This window comes from Chelmon rostratus, chromosome 24 (assembly GCF_017976325.1).
Source record: "Chelmon rostratus isolate fCheRos1 chromosome 24, fCheRos1.pri, whole genome shotgun sequence".
Taxonomy (NCBI): domain Eukaryota; kingdom Metazoa; phylum Chordata; class Actinopteri; order Chaetodontiformes; family Chaetodontidae; genus Chelmon; species Chelmon rostratus.
Window position 1 is genome coordinate 4,343,705 of NC_055681.1, and position 21,077 is coordinate 4,364,781.

Below are 21,077 nucleotides of genomic sequence, written 5' to 3' on the forward strand. Positions count from 1 at the left end.
ATCCGACACTTTCATGCTCTCCACAGCTCCACGTTGCGTCTCTTCTGTCTCTTCCACTCCAGGGTGCACTTCAGAGTCCATTTCAGGACTCGCTTGCTCCACAGCCTCAGAGCCACTGTTTGACTCCTTAGTTTCTCGAGTGCGAGCAACACTCACTGATTCCTCTGCGGCTGCTACCGGGGAGGCCGGAGCCTCAGACTCTGCTGGAGTCTCTTCAGGTTTCCTCTCATTCTCTGTTAAACAGACGCTCTTTTGCACCCTGTCATTTTCCTGGGGCCCATTTTCTTTTCTTTCTTTAGCGGCGGGAATATCAGTCTCTCTTAATGAAGGCTGACTTAGGGGTTCATTTTCCTGAGATGAGTCCTCCTTTGGGGGCCACGATGGCTTTACCAACTTCAACTCCTCTTCGATAGTGAAGGACTTCTTTGGAGAATCTGCTTGAGGAGGCCACACTACAGAAATCTTACTTGAGAGCTTTTTGTTTTCATCCACTGATTTGTTCATGTCATTATCCTGAGTAAATGTGCTCTGAGCGGTGGAATATCTGGAATCCATGACTTTCTTTTCAGGCGACGGCGATCTGATTTTTGTCTTTTCGGCTGAATTCTCCATGTTCTTATTACTCCATAGTTCTTTGTGTGGTTTATGTCCAAACCCCTCATCGTAATTTCCTTTGGACTTGAACAGTTGCTTGTAGTGTGGCTTGCAGTACATTCGTCCATGGAGAGAGGCAAAGTTGCCAAGGCTAAATAAAAACAGAAAGAAAACAAAGGTTAAAATAATGCAAAGAAAAACTCACGTGAACACTTTCGCTGCCTGAAACAGCTTCACCTTAGTTTGCCTCTGCAGTGTTCACAGCGAAAGCAGCTTTTATGGAAGTTTTGTTTGTCTGCAATCAGCGATTCCATGGGGTACACCCTCTTCCGACAGACCCTGCACAGTTCGGACTCTGGAACTCGAATTTTCTGCAAAGAAAAATCAGACAGCGTTTTAATTTACAGGTTCAGAATCTCCTTTTAATTTCCTGGAAAGAACCATTTAATCTGGTAAAAAAAAAAAAGGTTCAGTGAAGTTCTAGTTAATTAATTCCAGTTCATTTTGAATGTAACCTTGAGCAGTGTTTCCCTCACCCTTGTCACATGTTATGGTTTTAGTGTGGACATGAGAGTGAGTTTTTTGGGCCTGAGGAGGTCAGAGTATCCAGTATTTTACAGTAAAAACAAAAACAAAGCCCTAAATTATTTTCTGGCCTTTCTCATCCCTTCAGTTTTCTTGTGACCCCTTCAGGATCAGCCCTTTAGGTTAAAGTGATAACAAAGCATAATAAATGGTTTTATTAATTAATGAATGTCCACCTGGATTTAAATAGAGCAATTCCTATTCTATCTATAATTACAATGAAATGACATGGCTCTTTTCAGGAAACTTTCCAGGGAATTGTTAGGTGATTAGGAGATTAGCCAAAAAGGACAACAAACTTTGTTTAAATGTGTTAGAATGGGCAACGGCAAACAAAATAAAAGTGCAGTGAAATGACTTGTCTTTGAAGGACTGAGAGTGATTTTACTGCTAAAGCTCTGAAATGTGATGACATCAATGTTTTCCAAAGGTGACTTTAATCTGGAATTGACTTGAACACGTGGTTTTCAAGTGAAGACTAAATATAAATTAAAAGCATTGTTTTGTTCGAGCAGCTCTCGGCTGTCTCGCGGTGAAAACAGCATCACACACCCAGAATTATGAGTTCAGTATGTTTGCATCATTGCCAGCTTCACACATCAGAGGTATGAATAAACAAAGTGTAACCTGAATATTAAAATGTGTGAAAGTGACAGTACCTAAACTGCAAAAGCTGCTCTGAGCTTAAGTGTGAACGTTTCAGATCAAAGAGGAAGTCACGTGACATCAAGAAAACAGTGTCAAACCAATGTTAATGTGTCTTTTCTTTATACACAGCGCAGTCGGCGCCTTAAACTTCTCACACACAAAGCATGTTAAACACACCGTCACGCCTGTTTAGTATCCTCATGCCGCGCAGCCCGGTTTACCCGTCACGACAGTCTCCTGCTGGTGCGTCACAATCTGCGAAGTCCTCTGCTCCGTGACGCTGAAACCCAGGTTTTGGAAAACTCCTTGGCTCTTGGCCCACGACTGCTGGAAGTTTCTCAGCAGCTCCTCGGTGGAGGCCTCGGGGGGCACGGCCACTGTTGGAACGCTGCCTCTCACCACATCAGCGTAGGACGGAGGGCTGCCACGGGTCAGGGAGCTCCCAGAATGCATCTCGCTGCTCGTCTCTCTTGTCATGTTTCCGAAGTCGTCGACGCTGCAGAATTGCTCAGTGACCGCTGTCATTTCAGAGTGACCCACCAGCTCGGAATAGACTGATTCAGGTTCCCTCCTTTCTATTTGCTCTCTCAGCTCTCGGGCTGCCTGAGAGCTGTGCTCTCCCGTCTCAAACACGTCTTTTATCGCTTTAACGTTGAATGTGGGGATCTCTTCAGTTTTTGGGGTGTGTGGGTCAGCCTCGGGATCCTCTGTATCACTGCCCAGCCTCTCTGTGATGACAATAGGCTCTTTTCTGGTGTACACTTTTGGTTTTGGAGATTCAAATTTGTTAACCAGCTTAGACAAGTCAACTCTTGGGAGATCCTCTTTCAGCAGATCTATAGTCACAGCCTCGGTGCTCTCCTCAGCGTCCGGTTCCAGACGTTCGGGGATGTCGATGGGTTCCTTCCGAATGTACGCCCTGCTCACCTCAGCCCTCTGCGCCTCCTCAAAGAAAGACTTCTTGTCCCTCACAGTCATCATGGAGTCCACCATTTCCGCGACATCCATCAATCCTTGCTCATTTCCCTCCACGGGAGTTGCCCTGTCGTCAAACGGGGATGATTGTCCTCTTTCGGCCGCAAAAAACTCTGCCACCGGCATGGGAGGTGGAGGAGTCATGCCGCGAGAAAGCTTCGAGGTGGTGTCCCTCAGTTTCATCAGCTTCTCTGAGCGGCTCAGGGTGGGAGACGGCGTGGCCCTGCTGAAGGTCGATGTGGGTGTGTATGACTTGCGAGGAGGAGGCGGAGGTGTCCCGACTGATTTGTAGGGCGGGGGAGAAGGCGTCACTCTGAGCGGCGAGTCTACCCTCCTTGATTCGATGCTGATGAAAGTGGGTGATGGAGTGCGGATGCTCGCTAAAGGGGAGGACACTCTCTGATCCGCCGCCTCGCTCAGCTCCTGATGCACTCTGCTGCCTTGAAGTGACCTTTTCTCCTCCACCACCTTCTTTTCAGTTTTCGTCGATCCGATACTAATTTTTGATATCTTTGCAGTTGCTCCACTGGAAACGCTCTTGTCTGGCTTTGAAGGCACCGGCGGTGGCGCCACTGCTGCCTCCTTTTCTTTTTCCCGCTCGTCCACGGCTGTCGAGTTGTCCCCCAAAAATATGAGCTTAGCCTGAACAATGTTTTTCACATACACCATCATCTCTTTCAACTTTTTCTTACTTTGCTGTTTTGCAATTTCACTTAAATTCTTCTTCTCATCCAAGCCCATCACCCAGTCGGGGAATTCACTCAAAATCATTCTGACAGCGTTGGAGTCTACTTTGCTCGGTGTGCCCTCGAGCTCTTTTATTTGAGCAAGCAGCTTGTGCATTACATGACATTTCTCGAAAGCTGTCGTTTCTTGTGAATTAGCCTCCTCTTTGTGGGTCCTTTTCTCCGTCCCTTTCACAGGCACATCCTTGGGCTCACCTTTGGACTTTGCTGCCTTTATCTGCATTTTATTTGTTTCTGCTGCTTGTAGCTTCAGTTGCTGTGTTTGCACCTGAACAGCCTCTTGCCTCTGAAGGCTTTGCTGCACCACGCTCTCAGTCACAAGCACCTCCTCGTGTCTCTGACTGTGCTCCGTCTTCATGCTCTGCTGACTGTGGGAGACAGCTACATGGCCTTGTCCTTGATGACTCGCTGCAGATGTTATCTTAGCCATCTTAGGCATTAAAACAGTAACTGATGGTGACAGGTTGACTTCAGTCTCATTCTTTTGCACCTGCTTTCCCTTTTTCTTGTGAGCCTCCACTTCAGCTTCCTTTATGGGGAGGGTCATCTGACTTTTCTTCTCCTTTACTTTCATTTCGGCTTTTGTCTCAGCTCTTGCCGACGTCAGCTGGTGGCTCTCCTGCTTCACTTTTGTTTCACTCTTCTGTGATACGTTACATGTCTCCTGCTGTAAATGCATTTCACTTTTCATTGATTCCTTTTGTCCCAAACTGTCACATTTATCCTCTCTCTTCTCTGTCGGCATCTTAAATGTTTTCACCTTGAAAGTTGGCGCTACCTTTGGGATTTTAGTGGGTTGAGAGGGACTCAGAGGCACATTAATATTCTTTACATCCTCAGCTTTCAATGTGACCGCGGTCTGGCTTTGAAGATTTACATTCTCCTGGACGGCACTCTGTGTGGCAGCGGTAGATTTGATGCTGGACTTCTTAATAATCTGCTGCTGCTCCGTGACTGAAGAAGTGGCCACATTTGAGCATGACTGGACGTCAATATTCGAGGCCTCACGATGGGACTGAGAGGTGGAAACAGTCTGATTCTTGGCCGGGATTTGGTTCTTTTTAACGACATCATTTGAGGCGACTATCTTTTCGGACGAGTGCTCGCTGGCAACGTGCTTTTTATCTAAAGACACGTTTGAGGATCCGGGGGCTGATTTCTTATTAACCACTGAGATCAAGGGCTTGCTCAAAGGGATCTGGGAAGGGGTTTTCTTGGCAGGTGAGTCTTGGGTTGATATTCCCTCTTTGGAAACAGTTTTAGCTTCCTCTGTCATTGCCTTTGTCGCCTCCGTGGCCACAGAAAGCTCAGCAGTGGCAGCAGAGCAGAGTGCATCACTCGGTGCAGAAGTGGGAGTTGTGACATTACTCCTCTGTATTTCCTCTTTCTCCATCCTTTGTTGACGAAACCTTTCCTCTGCAAGCATGAGAGGGGTTTTAAATTTGCGAGCAAAAGGTCTGGACTTTGTCGCTGGAGCAGGCTCAGGAGGTGGAGGCAGTTTAATCGGAGGGACGAAGACTTTTTTAGGAGCTTGTGGGCTCTCTTTTTGCACTGCTTTCACAGCTGGGATGCTCGGTATTTTTGTTGTTGGTGCAGATTGAATCTGCATGCTTGTTTCAAACTGTTGGGTTGTTTCCTTTTTCACCTCCTGAACTTTAGCTTCTGCTTTTGTTGGCACTGCTGTTTTTTGATCAGGAGGGAGCTGAGGTGGAGGTGGAGGTGGGGGTGGAGTAGGAGTTGGCTGCTTTTTCTGCCATTTGGGTTTAACTTGTACGGGCTGCTTCTGTGTTTCTGGCTGCTTGGGCACTTTGAATAAAGGCTTGCCGACGGGTTTCACCAGCTTTGCAGGGGGAGGCTGAGGCATTGCATTAAGCTCTTGCTGTGAGGGAGGCGGTGGTAGAAAATCTTGCCCTCCAGCAGAGAGTGGAGGAGGAGGGGGTGGAGGAGGAGGGAAAAATTCGGGCTCCGACTTCATGCATTCCATTGGAGGCGGAGGCGGTGGAGGTGGGAGGTCGCTGTCCTGCCTCATGATAGAAGGCTGGGATGTGGCGGACGCAGGGCTCTCCAGCACTGGCGACGGGGGTGGAGGGAGGGAGAGCTCAGACTCTGAGGGTGGAGGTGGTGAAGAAGGAGGAGGGGGGAAGTGAATCTCTGGCTTCGCCTTTTTAATCACACCTTTCCCTCTCATGTCAAGGTTACGGTAATCACTCCTCACATTTTTGGTGCTCTGCTTTTGTGCGACAGCCTTACTCTCTGCTTCCTTTTGAGACGTCGACAGCTGCTCTGATACCGTGACATTTTGCTTGTGCGTGACAGTTTTCTCCATCACTGTAGTCTGCACCTGTTTGATCGTCTTTGTCTCACATGTTTGCTTGTTTGAAATAATCGCCTGCGAGGTGTTTTGCACCTCTTTCATCATACTCACATCAGCTGTTTTAGCCTCTGGTTGATCATTATTAGTCATTTGTTTATTCCTAATCATAACAGGCTTAGGAGCTTGTATTTTTTGTGGAGGCAGCGCTTTCTGTTTCGGCTCTTTTATGCTCTTCTGTTGAGAGGCCCCAGCAGTATTGTCTGTTTTGGCTACAGTAACAGAGTGGCCCTCTTGGGTTATTACCTGTGTTTTCACCGATTTGCTTTCGTCGTGCCTCTGCGTGTGCTTCTGTGACTCAGCGCTCTGAGAGAGGTTTTTCACAGCGGGGGCTGGATTGACTGCCACGCTCTCACTCTTTGCTTCATGTAAGCATTCATGCTCCACTTGCTTTACAGTTAATGGATTTTTCACGGGCACTTTTGCTTTCTTGGGGGGATACACACGTTTTGGCTTTGAATACTGTTTTCTTTGCATGAGACACTTGATTGCACCTTGAACGTCCCCTTTTACTACATCCTCTTTTTCCACCTGTGTTGTCTCCTGTCCTTCGTAAAGACATTTTATGGACGTTTTCACATCTCCTTCGGTGCTCCCCCTGCGCTGCATTCTGGGAGAAGTGTTCGGCTCTAGCAAGAGCTGGATCGTGGCTTTAACGTCACCTTGTTCGCTCACTTGATGCTGGTAGGTCTTTTTCTCGCTCGACGCCTCGTGTAGACTTTGCATGGCAGTGTGGATGTCTCCTTTGACGATCTCCTCTTTTTCGACCTCTTTCACAGCTTGCTTCGCCTCCTCCAGGGACTTCAGGGTCCCTTTGATATCACCTGGCACTAAGTCTTCGACAGTCGCTTCCATACTGGTGGATGTAGATTTCTCCAGTGACTCAAGAGCTCCTCGGATGTCTCCCCTGATGATTTCAGGCTTTTCCATTTCTTTGGCTTGATGCTGGGCCTCCTCCAGAGACTTCAAAGTAGTGTGCAAGTCTCCCTTCACCACCTCCTCTTTCTCTATCACTACTTTCTGATTAATGGCTTGGGTCAGTGAATCCAGGGCTGCATTAAGGTCACCTTTAACAATGTCGTGTTTCTCTAGGTTTCTGTAGGTAACAGTAGGCTCTGTCATAAAGACTTTGACGGTGCTGTTTACATCACCAGGAACTATATCGTCCTCTGCCACTGTGCGACCTATCTGTTGCTGATTCTTCCGCAGCAAGATTTTGGTCTCCTCAATGTCGCCACCTATAATATGCTCCTTTTCCACCTTCTCCTGGGCTTCATCTGATTCGTACTGAAGCTGCTTCAGGTAATCCAAGGCTCCCGACTCAATGCATGTGGAGTAAAAGCTGACGTTACCCCTCTCCGTGTCCCCAACCCTTATCTTTTTAGAGTCTTCTTCTCCTGAGTTGGAGAGGAGACGATGAAGGGTTCTGCTCACGTTACCTTGAACGATATCCTCCTTCTCCATGCTCGCCCTCTCCCCTTTATTCAAGAGGGAATAGATAGTCATCCTCACGTCTCCCTTCTCATCCTCTTGAATCAGAATGCCACGCTTGGAGGAGCCCTCGTTCTTGAGCAGACTGTTTATGGCCTCCTGAATGTCACCGCGGATAATTTCCTCTTTCTCAACATTGACTCCCCTTTCCTGGTTGAATAGCTGCTTCACCGTGGTGTTGATGTTCCCACGCTCCTCCTCATCGATAGTTATCCCCTTTTCGGTGGTCTCCCTGCGGTTCAGGAGGTTCATCATTATGTTGCTCAGATCCCCTCTGATAATCTCTTCTTTTTGGATTTGTGGAGCCTCCTGGCTCATGAGTTTATACTTTGCCATGCGGACATCGCCGATCTCATCTGTCTCAATAAGGATACCTTGTGAGTCAACCATTTTCTGACAATAAAGCTCCTCAAGTGTCTCTTTGATGCTTTTACCTAATATTTCTGTCTTTTCCATTCTGCTCTCATTGAAATCATGGAATGGAGTGGTTTCAAATAGCCATGTTGTTGTCTTCACGTCGGCCTGTGGGATTTCCTCCTTTGTGACAACAAGCTCTGTGCCATCGGTATCTTTGATACTGTCAAGGGGCTGCTTCTCAAAGAGCCACACAGACTGCTTGACATCCCCTTTCATTACTTCCTCTTTTGTCACTCTCTCCATGCCATCATACTCGGCGCCTTCACCGCGGATATCATCAATCGTGCGCGTTTCAAACATCCATGTCGCAGATCTGACATCTCCTTTTTGGATTTCGCTCACGCTAACAGTTCTGATGTACTTTTGAGACATCTCGTCTGTCTCAAATCGGTGCTTGTTTGTCTTCACATCGCCGCCTTGGATATCGGCAACTGTTTTTGACTTGACTTTAATTTCCTCTGCAATTTCATCCAGCGGCTGTGTTTCAAACCTCCACCTCGCAGAGCTAACATCTCCTTTGTTGACGCCTTCCTCAGTCACAGCTTTAATGACATAGACCTCCTCTGAATCTCTAATTGAATCCAGTGGCTTTGTCTCGAACAGCCATCGGGCCCCCACCACGTCTCCTCTCATGATTTCTTCCTTGGTAACTGTAGTTACTTCATGGTAGTGGCCCTCTTTGTCTCGGATGGCATACAGCGGCTGACTTTCAAACATCATGGTATAATTTTTCACATCTCCCCTCTCAATTTCATCTCTGAAGATACTTGTGAGTTTAGAGATATCAGTCTCAGTGGATTCGTCTTTAATTTGATCCAGAGAGTAAGTCTCAAAAATGAAGCGGCCTTTGTCAACGTCGCCCCCCCGAACATCAGTCACAGTGCGAACTTCCCTCGCCTCGTCACGGATGGCATCAATCGGCTGATTCTCGAACATCCAGGTACAGTTGACCACGTTTCCCTTCTGGATGTCCTCGGCCTGCTGCGTCTTTAACCTCTGCATTGTCTCCTCCGAGGTGGAGCTCATAATGTCAGAGGAGCGATTCTCAAAGATGTACTTCATCCTGGAAACATCGCCCGACTGAATGTTTATTTCCGTGACCCTCCTGAAAGAACTGCTGTCCTCGCCTGTGATGTTTTCCAGGTTCTCGGTTTCAAAGAGGAAGCGGGCCAGTCGCACATCTTTCCCTTGGATGTCCTCTTGCTTTACAGTGCAGGTCTTCAGAATGGTCTCAGACTCAGTCTCTGTATGGTCGCGTATGTTGTCAAGTGTTTGGGTCTCAAAGAGCCAAGTGCACGTTTTGACATCACCTTTTTGCACTTGCTTAACATCAGCCTCACTCTTTTCCACCTTTTCATACAGAACATCCATTGGTTGAGTCTCGAACAGCCACCTACAAGTCTTAACGTCCCCCTTCTCAATTTCGATATCTTCCTTAGTTTTATGTTCTTCATCCTCAGAATTGTTGAAAAATTTAATAGCGTCAAGCTGTTGGGTTTCAAACAACCACTTGGCCGTTTTGACATCCCCTGACTCGATTTCCTGTTTGGATATGCCTTTTATGATCTGAAACTTATTGATGCTTTCGTCAAACTCATCAATGGGACGTGTTTCAAACATCCATCTGCAGCTGTGCACGTCTCCCTTCACAATCTCCTCACGTCTCACAGTCCTCACCTCGTGGTAATGGCCAGAGCTGTCTTGCATAGCATACATCGGGGTTGATTCAAAAAGAACTCTGTTGGATTTGACCGATCCACTTGTGACCCCCTCAACTTGAATCTTCTGTGTCCCTTCACGCTTACTTAAATCCATACTTTCAAACCTTTCTTTATAATTTGTCACATCCCCTTTGTCAAGAGCTTCAACATTCACAGTTCTTGTAATCTCCTTCTTCTCCTCCCTTATATTCTCCAGTGGCTGGCTTTCAAAGACCCACTTTTGATGCCTTACATCACCCTTTTCTTCCTCAGACGCAACCATTTTCTGAAGTTTTCCCACTTCGAGCAGTTCTTTCAGATTTTCCATGGGTACTGTTTCAAACAGATGTTTTGCTGATCGGACATCACCTCCTACAATCTCCTCCGAGGGTAAAGGCCTAGCATTGGCGTTATCTTTCAGAGTATCCATAGGCTGAGTCTCAAAAACCAAACAGTGCTTCCTCACATCAGCACCGATTATTTCCTCCTTTTGCATCCTAGAACTCTCCCATTCTTCATCCTTAATGGTGTCCAGAGTCTTTGTCTCAAAAAGCCATCTCCCTTTGTTCACGCCACACTGAATGTTGTCCTCCATGGAGATACCACATATAAGTTTTACTGTTGCAGGGTCTTTGTTTATAATATCCAGCGGCTGGGTTTCAAACATCCAGCGTGATGTCTTGACGTCTCCTTTCTCAGTCTCCTCCCTGCGTATGGTGGTGATCTCCAGCATCTCTCCCGCATCCCCCCTGATGACACACATGGGCTGGGTCTCAAACATGCGGGTGGTTGTCTTCACATCCCCTTTGATCTCCTCCAGCTCAGACTTCAGGTTGAGGAAGTGGCTCTCCTCAATAGTTTCGGTTTTACCCAGGGAATCCAGATGCTGGGTTTCAAAGAGATACCTTGCGGTTTTCACATCTCCGCCGGAGATGTCTTTGTTGATGACAGCATCTGTCTCCTGCTCGTCTTCTTGGTAGATCTTATTCAGACAATCAAGCGGCTGTGTCTCAAAAAGCCATGTAGCAGTGCGGACATCTCCTCTCGCCAGATCAGTTGATTTTTGTGACTGCTCAACTGAGTCAGGAGTCTCTGACCCCAGAGCATCCATGGGCTGAGTCTCAAACATCCAAGCTGTGTATCTGACATCTTTGCCAGCGATGATTTCCTGCTGGGCGATATTCCTCACCTCGTTCTCATCTGGGGTTTCATCTTTGATGGTATCCAGTGGCTTGTTTTCAAACATCCAGCGCACAGACTGAACTTCTCCTTTAAGGATCTCCTCCCATTCCAGGGATTCTCTGTCAGGGCTTGAACACCTACTCGAGCTGTTGCCGTCATTTTCAAACATATAGCATGTCTGCTGGACATCTCCCATTTCCTCAATGTCCATGTCCTTCATTTCTACTTCGGGGAGCTCCGCTTCAAGGTTCTTGCGGACCTCTGGATGAATGTGCTTGTAGAGGCGCTTTAGCTCAGCCATACTCTTGTGTTTAAAATACTGCTCCTTGCTAACAGTCTGCTTGTGTTGGCAGGCTGGCTCCTGAGGCTGGGACTCAGGGACTTCCTGTAATACCTGCGCAAGGTTTGAGGGTGGGGGAGGGAAATGGTCTGTCGTCTCATAAGCCATTGATGAGGCAGTAGCAGTCTTTAAGGTGGAGGAGGTGTCATAGCTTGTCATGGCTGAGGCTTTGGAGGACTGGTTTACTGGTGCCCATTGAAACAGGTTGAAATCCACATCAACCTATTGTTTGTGAGTGGTTTTGTTTAAGGAGAGAGGGACAGTTAGGGTTTAGCCTTTAACCTAAAATAACAGCGATTATAAATGTTATTTCAAAGGTTTGTGCAGCTGAATCAAATTTCTTCCCCAAAAATAAAAGCAAATGCACCAGTAAACTACTCTGGATGTAAATACACAAATACAGACACATCTTGAGTCAGTCAGACCTGGACATTTTCAGTTATGCATGTTGCTAACTTGATATACTCATGAACCTTAGGTTAGGTAAATATTCATTGAAAATCACTTTAAATGCAGACAGTAATGTGAGTTCTTGATTTAGTCTGCGTTTTTTTTCTTTTTCGCACAGAGAAGACTGAGAGACTTTGGCTGTGTAATGACATGAGGTCTTTTATCCAGTCCAATTTATTCTCCATGAACTCACTGAATGCACAATTTCCTTACGATGATTTCATGATGTGGCCTCATCCTCATACTGACACCTCATAAAAAAAAAACAAACAAAATAGCATCAAAACAGACAGCATCTTTACCTTAATTTCCTTGGCTGGTGCGGCTTCCTCAATTGTTTTTTCATACTGCTGCTTCAAAGCCTGAGTGGAAACCTTTGGTAGGTCCTCTCCTCCGACGAGCATAACTGAATTAGACACAAGAAGAAGGCTGCCTCATTAAGTCGTTCGCAGTGAGGGAGCTCAGGGGGATTGGAAAGAGAAATAAATCATTTCATTAAAAACCTGAGTAGTTTTCATTTTCTGAAACCATGCAGCGGTGATTGCCCAATTTCCACTTTCCAATATTTTACCTTCCTGACTTTGCCCTGATTAGATTTGCTGCTATGCACTGAATAGAAAATCATCTGCAGTCATTTTCGTAGCTCATCCCTTATTCAGCAGTAGTAGGAACAATCATTAATATACAGGACACAAGCAGTGCTGTGATAAAAATGTGCAAATTACAATATAAAAGGCATGAGCAGAATAACCTGTTTCATTGTAATGGTTCCCGTAACTGGCTGCCACATTGTTATGGTGGACTCTTTCATCACGGATCACCTGTGAAAAGATGGTGGGAAATCATTAGTATACTGGCAAGTGCACTGCAGCCTCCAACTGTTTTCAATCAGTGTGAAGTTAAAGGCTTAGCATGAGGCTAATATTCTATATAGGGCACATGAAGTGCAACAGAAAGTTCTAAAATAACCGAAGAAGTCAGACTGGGTGTATTAGCAGCCTTCCAGGGGTGAGATGCTACCATACAGCTGGTGACAGCTGGTGAGCGTACCTCTTGTTGATTGTGAAAGAGGACTGTGGCGGGGACGACCTCTCTGGCACTGCTTCTCACTGTCACCTCTGAGGAGCTTGACATCTCCTGTCAAACACGGAGAAATGGGAATGTGGACACACTGAATCCCTCTCACACTGAAAACATGTGCACAGGCACAGACCATGCCACGGTTTTATCACCTCATGACTGTGAGCTGTAAGAAACGGCGAGAGAAGAAGCAATTTTTATTTTGTGAAACTTAATAAAATTCCTCTGTGGCCGGTAATAAATGTTTTCCCATTACAGAGCTGCCACCTTGGGAACTACTAAGTTTAAATTCCAGTCAAGGAGGATTTCAGCATTTGAGAGAAAAAACAGTCAATGACATGCAATTTGAATGAGATGAAAGAGAAATATAATATTTGAGCTTGTATTATCTGCTGTTAACATGAAAGATACATGGATGGTGGAGGTGTTCTGTACTTCTGAAACCACTTATGTCAGAATAATATCTTTCCTGCCGTGCAGACAGTTTTAAAACACAGCTCAGATATTACACCTGTGAAGAAAACTTGAGTGGAAAGTGGTTTGCTGTTGCAGCACAGGAGCAATAACTCGATCAAACGGGCACTTCCCTTCACGAACCCCTATGTAAAATTTAGCATTCAGCAAGGTCCGTGTGCGCTCGATGAATCCACTCTGCCTCTTGCCTGAATGAGCAGATGGGGGGAAAGCATGGAGGGCAGAATTGACCTCACTTCACTGAGATCCGGCCCCGGCCCAGGCTGCTAACGCGTTCTGGCATTTTCCTCACGCACTGGATGACAGGGCCACACAGACCAGCAGAGCTCAAGGTGCCCTCTGTGACCTACAAGGACGCCTCAGAGTCGCAGCCACAGCAGCCGAGTTTTTCCAATAAAGAGCTACAGCAGAATGCAAGTCACTCTGTGGCATTCATACAGTTCAGAGTGGACAGCAGTACTCCAAGCTACTTGAAACGGGAGGGGAGAAATGTATATACCTGATGATACCACATACGTACTCCAGCCTCAGCTCTTTCCATACTGGCTTTATGAGAAAGTTGTTCACTGTCTGTGTCTGAATGAAACTGTTTATTATATAGTGAAATATCAGCCTTTTGATTTACTTACAGTGCAAGGCCTGTAACAAAAACAGTCTTTGTTGTGACTGAGCTTCTGTTAACAACACTGTGACCTGCAGGTCTTTGAAAAAGCCATTCCACATGGCATCCCTAATACAAGTTTTTGCTTAGCTCTGCAATTAGCTTAGCTCCTGCAGAATCCTGTGCAGGGGCGAAGGCGCAGGGAAAGAGTCTTATTTATGGCATAAGCTCTCACCTTTTCATATGACAAACATTTAGATGTAGCACGTCCCATTCCATAGAAATACACATCATTTCATGCTCACTGCAGGAGATTTTAGAAAGCGTGATTGCGTTCTCACCTGCACAGATCTCTGCTCGAAATGAAACTGGGTTACGCTGGACTGAGAGGACGCCGAGGCAAACTCCTGGTTCTCGAACTGTCTCTTTACACTGGCCAGGCCACCAGGCAGCGAACAAGGCTCGGACTCATCCATCACCTGTGGGCAGAAAACAGATATACACCTGAATCCACCTGTGTACTGTATGTAAAATCCATTAAACAGAGTGTAAGTCTCCAGATTATGCGAGTTTTAGGAGGTTGGATTTGACCTCAGCGAGCCCACCCGCTCTCATTGATTGTGACTATATTTTACATTCACTTATGCAAATACAAAAGTGAAAGAAAGGCATAAAGCGAGTGCTTTTAAAGCTTCAGTCAGCAGTGTTAGAGTTCTTTTCACTGTGGCATGAATGCTGTAATTTTCAAACACTGACAGTGCATAAGATGCAGCGAAGTACAGCATGTAATACCTGCAGGACAAAGTTACATCGTTGTAATACAACGAGCTGAAAAGAAGTGAAACCTACATTAAAGTCTTTCTTTGTGTTTATGTCGGGCAGAAATTTCAGAAATAGCAAAGATGGCAGGCACCCAATTTTAATGGATTTACTCTTTGCACATTTATCCTGCAACAGACAGTGAAACATCAATAGAAAATGTAGTCTTTCAGATTAGTCAGTTTAATGGAACAAAAAAGCTTTTCAGTGCGTTTTATTGGGCTATGGAAGGAATTATTTCTTAAAACTGGACAATACAAAAGCCTGGTTTTCCCTTTGCAAAGACGAGAGAAGACTTTCTGAACCTCATCAGCATGGAGAATGCAGCCCTCATCCTGCGAGATCCAGGCAAGAATGCACGCTGACTGTTTGATACAATAATCTCCTTTTTGGGATTGTCAATTACTTTCCCTAATAAAACATTTATACGTAGGCTTCTGCATATGCAGCTGCCTGGAAACTGCAATATATATGAGAAGCTTGCTGCCATGTGTGTGTGTGTGTGTGTGTGTGTGTGTGTGTGTGTGTGAGTGCACAATATGTTGAACACACCACCCCGTCACCTTTCCCTTTTTAATGCAAATGAGGAGTACAGTGCAATTTGCAAGTTATTGCAGAGGAGTTTAGGCCAGTGACATTTCATGGCAGGGCAGCATGTTATCAATATTTGACTACCTGAGGGTACAATGGCCCCAGTGATATGACATGAAATCAACAGCTCTCATTTAAAATGACTGTTGCAGACAGACTTTCCACATGAGCGGGCATTCAGGCTTCTCTTGGTCTTCCTCGCCTCGTTGTTTAGACTCATGTGGAAAATTCAAATCAATAACGACAGGAGCAAAGTTGTACACTACTTATTTGATTTGTCTTTTACGTTTTTGAGCAGAAGTGTACAAAGACGGAGACTGCAACAAAAGCATTACGATTAAGGTTGAATTGTTTTACATGTTGGGGAATACGAGTTAGATGGACAGAGTGGATACCGCTCTCATATCTGTACAGACACAGTTACCTGTGATTAGCAGCGAAACATTAATAATATCTCTATTATCTGATGAGCCGGGGAAGATTGTGGATTTGATTAAATGTTAATTAAGTAAACATGCCCTGTCTTATCCTGCTGTGAGTGCTCAAACAGAATCACATAGCAGCAGCAGCAGCAGCAGCATTTTGTGACTTTGCATTCATTAACGTTTCCAAAACATATTTGTTGCTGCAGATCAGAAGCATACTGTATATATGAGCAGTAATTTGTTGGAGACGGGGCTGAGGGATGACAGGCTGGACTGAATGGTGTCCGTCAGGGGTTCTGCTATCTTTAAACACCTTGTCACTTGTGTGTAGACGTGCAGACGACAGCTGCAAAGGTACAGAGGAAAAACAAGATTCCTATGCTGATTCCCTTTGGCAACTAGCCCCCCATTTGTGCCCGCTACACTACACGCCCCTCCCCAGCGCACACACAAACACTCAGCTGTCACCACCACCACATGGGGCTTGCCACTGAGTATGGAGGCTGCAGCGCTGCCACACTGACAATCACTGAAGCGAAGTGTAAGAGAATCAGTCAGGGAGTCCTGTTTAAAGCTGCTGTTTGGGAACAGCTGCGCCTCCTTGTCTGTATTATTAAACTTCTGATAAAAGACTGTCGAAGATTTATTGAATTTGTCCCACGGTTGTTATTTGTGTTCAAGCCATTTATAAAAAAAAACAACAAGCCGCTTGAGGCGGTGCTTTACGGCAATGTTAGTGCAGCTGGAAAAGCACTTTGTGTTGTGTTAATAACGCCTCTCATCTGCTCTGAAATGGCTGTAAAGCTTGGCCTCAAGTGGCTTGTTACTATGCAGACCTGTGACCTGCGAACAGGTAATGCACTCACTGTAAAATCACCACTTTCAAAAATAGCTAATGCTGCAGAGCAGAGGACAACTTTAGTACTGTTATTACTATTATTATTACCATTAATCCAGGTGTCAAGTCTGATTCAAGGTTCATAGTATTGATTAGATGTTTAAATTAATGACATAATGCCAAATCTTGTGCATGAAGTCACACGCCAACAGAAGCATCATGCTGGACACTGGATGCTGCTTCATCTCCAGATCTAGGGGCTGATTGAACACGTCGGAAAAAGAAACAACACAGTTTTCTGCCGCTGAGCTTCAAATGCTGGCTGCAGAGAAAACACTTTTTGAGCTGAACGACGTTATTCATCCTGTGAGAGGAGAGCTGCATGTGAGGAACTATTAGTGAAATAGCCCGATGATGCCAGCTCGACAAAACGATCAGCGACTAAATGAAATATGAAAAATCAGCGTGGGAGATTTGTGGTCAAACCTTTAAACTCCTTTGACGAGATTGTTTCTGTAAATAGACGAAAAATGATTTTTCGTCTACTAAAGGAGCTCCTATTACTGGCTTCTTCAGTCATATCACACTGGACTGGAGCTGCTGTGAGCTATTAAAGTCAGGAAAAATATATCAATGCGAGACGCCACTGCGAGAAGCAGAAAGGTGAAGTTATGAAAAATAGCAGGTTGTTGCTGCTCTTTAGTCTTGATGTGGTGCTGAGTGGAGAAAAGTGACTTCATAATGCATCTTTTCATTTGTGTTTCTCTCTGTTCCCTGTGTCATAGCGGTGAGTCAGAAGTGATAAATTGGTTGCAGCAGATATTCATATAAATGTCCTCCTCTATGCATTCTCTTTATTCTACTTTCATCCTTATTTCACCCTATTTTTACTACTACCATCAAGTTGGTTTAATTCTTTATCCTTCCATTCATTTCTATCCCTCGTTTTACTTCAGCATCAATTTCAGTTTTATTCATATGGCGCCAAATCACAACACTTTCCATATAGAGCACCTTCTTCCTTTGTCTTTTTTATATGAAGCACATGGTGCATGCCATTTCTTTGTGGTAAAGCTGCATTTCTTGTATGAAATTGGCTATAATTATCATTATGACTGCTCAGGAATGCCTTAAAATACATATTACATGAGACTAAACAGGCAATTTTCAGTGGTGCTGCTTTAATTCTGTTTCACCAAGTTTTTCAGCGTTTGCGTGTTAAAGGCCTGCTCAAACTCCTCATCAAAACTCATAACACAGTACGCTTGAAAGTGATATTTCCATTATGTTGTTGTGTTGTAGTTGCAGACACAGTTAACAGGGAAAGACTGGACATTTTCCAGTAGGTAAGGCTTTATTTTAGATACTGGGCTGACTTACAGTGAAGGCACTGGCTGACTAACTGCTCACACTGTTGAATTACTGGGTATATAAAGTGCATGCAGACTCTTCAAAGCCGCTGAAGCTGTTTGGTCCTTGGTAATGACTAATGACTCAGGGATATTCAGAAATGTGTTTTGTGTTAAATCAAAGGAGGAATAATGTGTGAAGGCCTGCTGATGTGCTGCCTGCGTGGGTTCATCTGAATTTGCTGCAAAATACACATGATTTTCTCTCTGTGGATGCAGCTAAAATTACTCTGACACGGTTATTAGTGGCTTTGTGCACGGCCTCTTTGTAACAAGCTGTGTGTGCATATGTAGCTATCCCTGCCTGTGTGTTACCAGTCCATACATGAGGCTTCCAACATTTTCACGTTATTGCTCTGACTTTGAGAATATCTACAATTCATATACAGATCATCTGAACCTCTCGTGACATGTGTTTGAGAAGTCTGTGGAGTGACAGGCAATGCCTTTAAATAATGTGTAAAGAGTGGTTGAACGATCACTCAGACCCTTTACTTGAATAAAAGTAGCAATACAACAATGTAAAAGTACTCTATTACAAGCTTTGCGCTCCAGATCCTGCAGAAGTATTCTCAGTAAAATTTACTAAGAGTATCAAAAATACTGGTTCTGCAGAAAAATTGGCCCCTAGGACTAATTAATGTATTATAATACTGTTAATACTGATTCATCAATGCATACAATCAGTACTTCCTATAAGCCTGAAGCTTAAGGTTTTATTCTCATCTTGTTGGCTAATTGAAATGTTTTATATGTGAGCAGCCATTTCATCTCACTAAACGGACTCAAATACCCTCCAGTTTACCAGATCTCAGGATAAAGTAGCATGAAATTGAAATACTCAGCTAAAGTACCTCGAGCTTGTGCTGAGGTACAGTGCCTGAGGAAATGCTATTAGTTCTTTTCCACCACTGGTTAAAGCCTCAGCATTGAAGCTGTCAGTCTTCTGATTCTATAAATGTATGTTGAGAAATCAATACAGATCCTATATGACTGTTAGATGACTCCTTGCTTTTCCATCCAGCTCCAATAATCCCACCAGAGCTCTGTGGCACTCAACCCCCCTTCTCCTGTTCAACAATGCTCAGTGACGGCAGATATAATTTGGTCATAACTATCTGCAGTGTCACACTGTGAATTCAGCAGTTTCATCCGAACACCTGCCCGCACCCCCTCGCTGCCATCTCCCGTTACACCTGTGTGGAAGTATCGTCTTACCGCAGCGGAGGAGGTACTGCTGGCGTCTTTCTTCGTCACGGCGGCCTGATACATCGCCAGCCGCTCTTTCACCGACACCTGCTCGGTCTCCTGGTCCTCGGCGCTCGGGACCCGGTCCTGGGGAAGTCCTGATCTGGATCTACCTGTGCTGCCCGCAGCTACACACAAACAGAAAGAAATCGCACTTTAAGATGCGAATGCCTCTCAGTGATGCATGCAAACCGAACTGAGCTTGATGCAGCTGTCAGACAGAGCTCGGCCTTCAGTAACTGCATATGCTTCATTATAACAGCATATATGAGGTTTCTGTCATTATACTGGAACATGCTGAGCTGAGTTTCACAAACACTGCTCCTAAAACATTACATAATCACAGCAGCTACTTTTAATGGAAGTGAAATAAAATGAAATGAACTCATGTGTACAGGAAATGTAGCCAGGTGTAGTCTTTGATGTCTAAAATGTTATAGCTTTTTCCCCTTTTCTAATCATAACTGCTTATATTCCCGAGTTTGATACAGCTCTACACACTGTGCATCCTTCAAACCAGAAATGGCCAGAGGCAAACAATCCGTAAGGAATATCGACGCCAAACTGAAGCGGAACACTCATCAATCACAAAACACTATTTTATGATTCTTCATATTGCTCAGCACATCCCTGCGGATAGCCAATTAGAGAAGACCACTGATTTTACATTTGACTTTTTCAGTGCTACAAAGCATCATTAGGAAACAGAGAAGGCTCCATTCAGGCTCCGCATACACCCACACTGGACCTTTTAGCTCTTGGCATGTTCTCTCTCTCCAGGCAACAACACCGTGGGATGAAAGAAGACCCTAAATAGAAATTATTCGCTCTCATTATGTGCTCACGCTGTAACCCTTTGACATTTTCAAATCCTCCTCCTTGCTGTGTTTTCGCACTAGGCGCTTCCATATTCGCTTCACATATATGCATACTGGTATAACTTTGGAATAGAGCTCAGTGCGAGCTCTACTTCAACATGGATTGATGCTGATTTGAAAAGTCTTCCGGCAGCTGCTTCTTAAAAGCATAAAGATCCAGTGAAGGTGTCCTTGGTGCTGTAGTAGTATAGAGATTAGTAACAGATTTAGTGCTTAGTGGTGTAGTGTAGCCTACTGTCATGCTTGGCTGTGCAAAGCCAGCTATCTTAACGCTTCTTGCAGCCCATTTATAGTATATCCATGACTACACTGGCTTGATATAGCCCACTCCTGTATCTATACCATCAAAATGAGGAAATCAAACACCCACTGGTTTGACCTCTGTATCTGGTGGGTAAAACCACAACACAGTTCAACACAAACATCTAGAAATTAAAATGTATAGTTTTATGTTATGGCCGACAATTTTTATTATTTTTTTTATCTTTGTTTCTGAGAAAAAATGTTGCTTTGGTCTGTTTGACATGGTGGTGGTCAGAGGTGCGAATCTTTAGCATCCACCTGCTGTTAGCGGCACATAAAAAGGAAATTTTGGCTCCACAATGCACCTTGGAAATTGTAGTTAACTTGTGCCCTGAAGTTCGTATGTACACAAGCATTAAAAACCAGATGTTTTCTAACATCATCTTTTGTACTGATGATTTAAGCATCAAAAGTCACCATAACTAAATATTTTCGAACAATGCACGGATGAATTTGTGCCACTTAGTGGTGGGTTTTAATACGAACGCCATGTGACAAGAACACGCTCCCCTCATCCCACCAATTTTAGCTTTCTGCTACGTCCGGCATGCTAGTGCAACCAATAACCCGTCAGGGAGAGAAATAGGCCGAGGCTAACCTGAGGCTGCAGTGTAACCGAATACCAGCTCGATGACAGAAACACAAGGGTAATGCTCTCATTTATCACCAGAGATAAATGTTGAAGTCATGATCTGGAGCTGTCAGACAGGCAGAGACGCGGGGGTTTTGATGGGTGAGAGCGGTGACAACAACGCTTTGGCTTGTGAGAAGGGTATGCCGTATGCAAAGCTGCCATAACACAGAGGTGAGGTAACCGGAGGGGGGGTGTGGGCTGACTGGAGAAAAAAATAAACTCGGCCCTTTTATAAACTGGCTCTGTCTGCAGCGTCATCTTCACCTGTGACAGGAAGA

At 44.9% G+C, this 21,077-nt stretch overlaps 1 protein-coding gene across 1 annotated transcript in view; it reads right to left on the reverse strand.

Annotated features, from left to right (window-relative positions):
* Positions 1-606: 606 nt before the first annotated feature.
* The window catches only part of xirp2a (xin actin binding repeat containing 2a), a 48,208-nt gene continuing 27,737 nt past the window's right edge, over positions 607-21,077 (reverse strand). Inside the window, exons 3-10 of the mRNA XM_041966166.1 lie at positions 18,955-19,112; positions 13,996-14,133; positions 12,550-12,636; positions 12,251-12,320; positions 11,802-11,905; positions 2,049-11,271; positions 832-965; positions 607-745 (exon numbers count right to left, since the gene is read on the reverse strand). Coding sequence (XP_041822100.1) covers positions 871-965; positions 2,049-11,271; positions 11,802-11,905; positions 12,251-12,320; positions 12,550-12,636; positions 13,996-14,133; positions 18,955-19,112 — 9,875 coding nt within the window. The 3' untranslated portion in view covers positions 607-745; positions 832-870. The remainder of the gene's footprint in view (positions 746-831; positions 966-2,048; positions 11,272-11,801; positions 11,906-12,250; positions 12,321-12,549; positions 12,637-13,995; positions 14,134-18,954; positions 19,113-21,077) is intronic.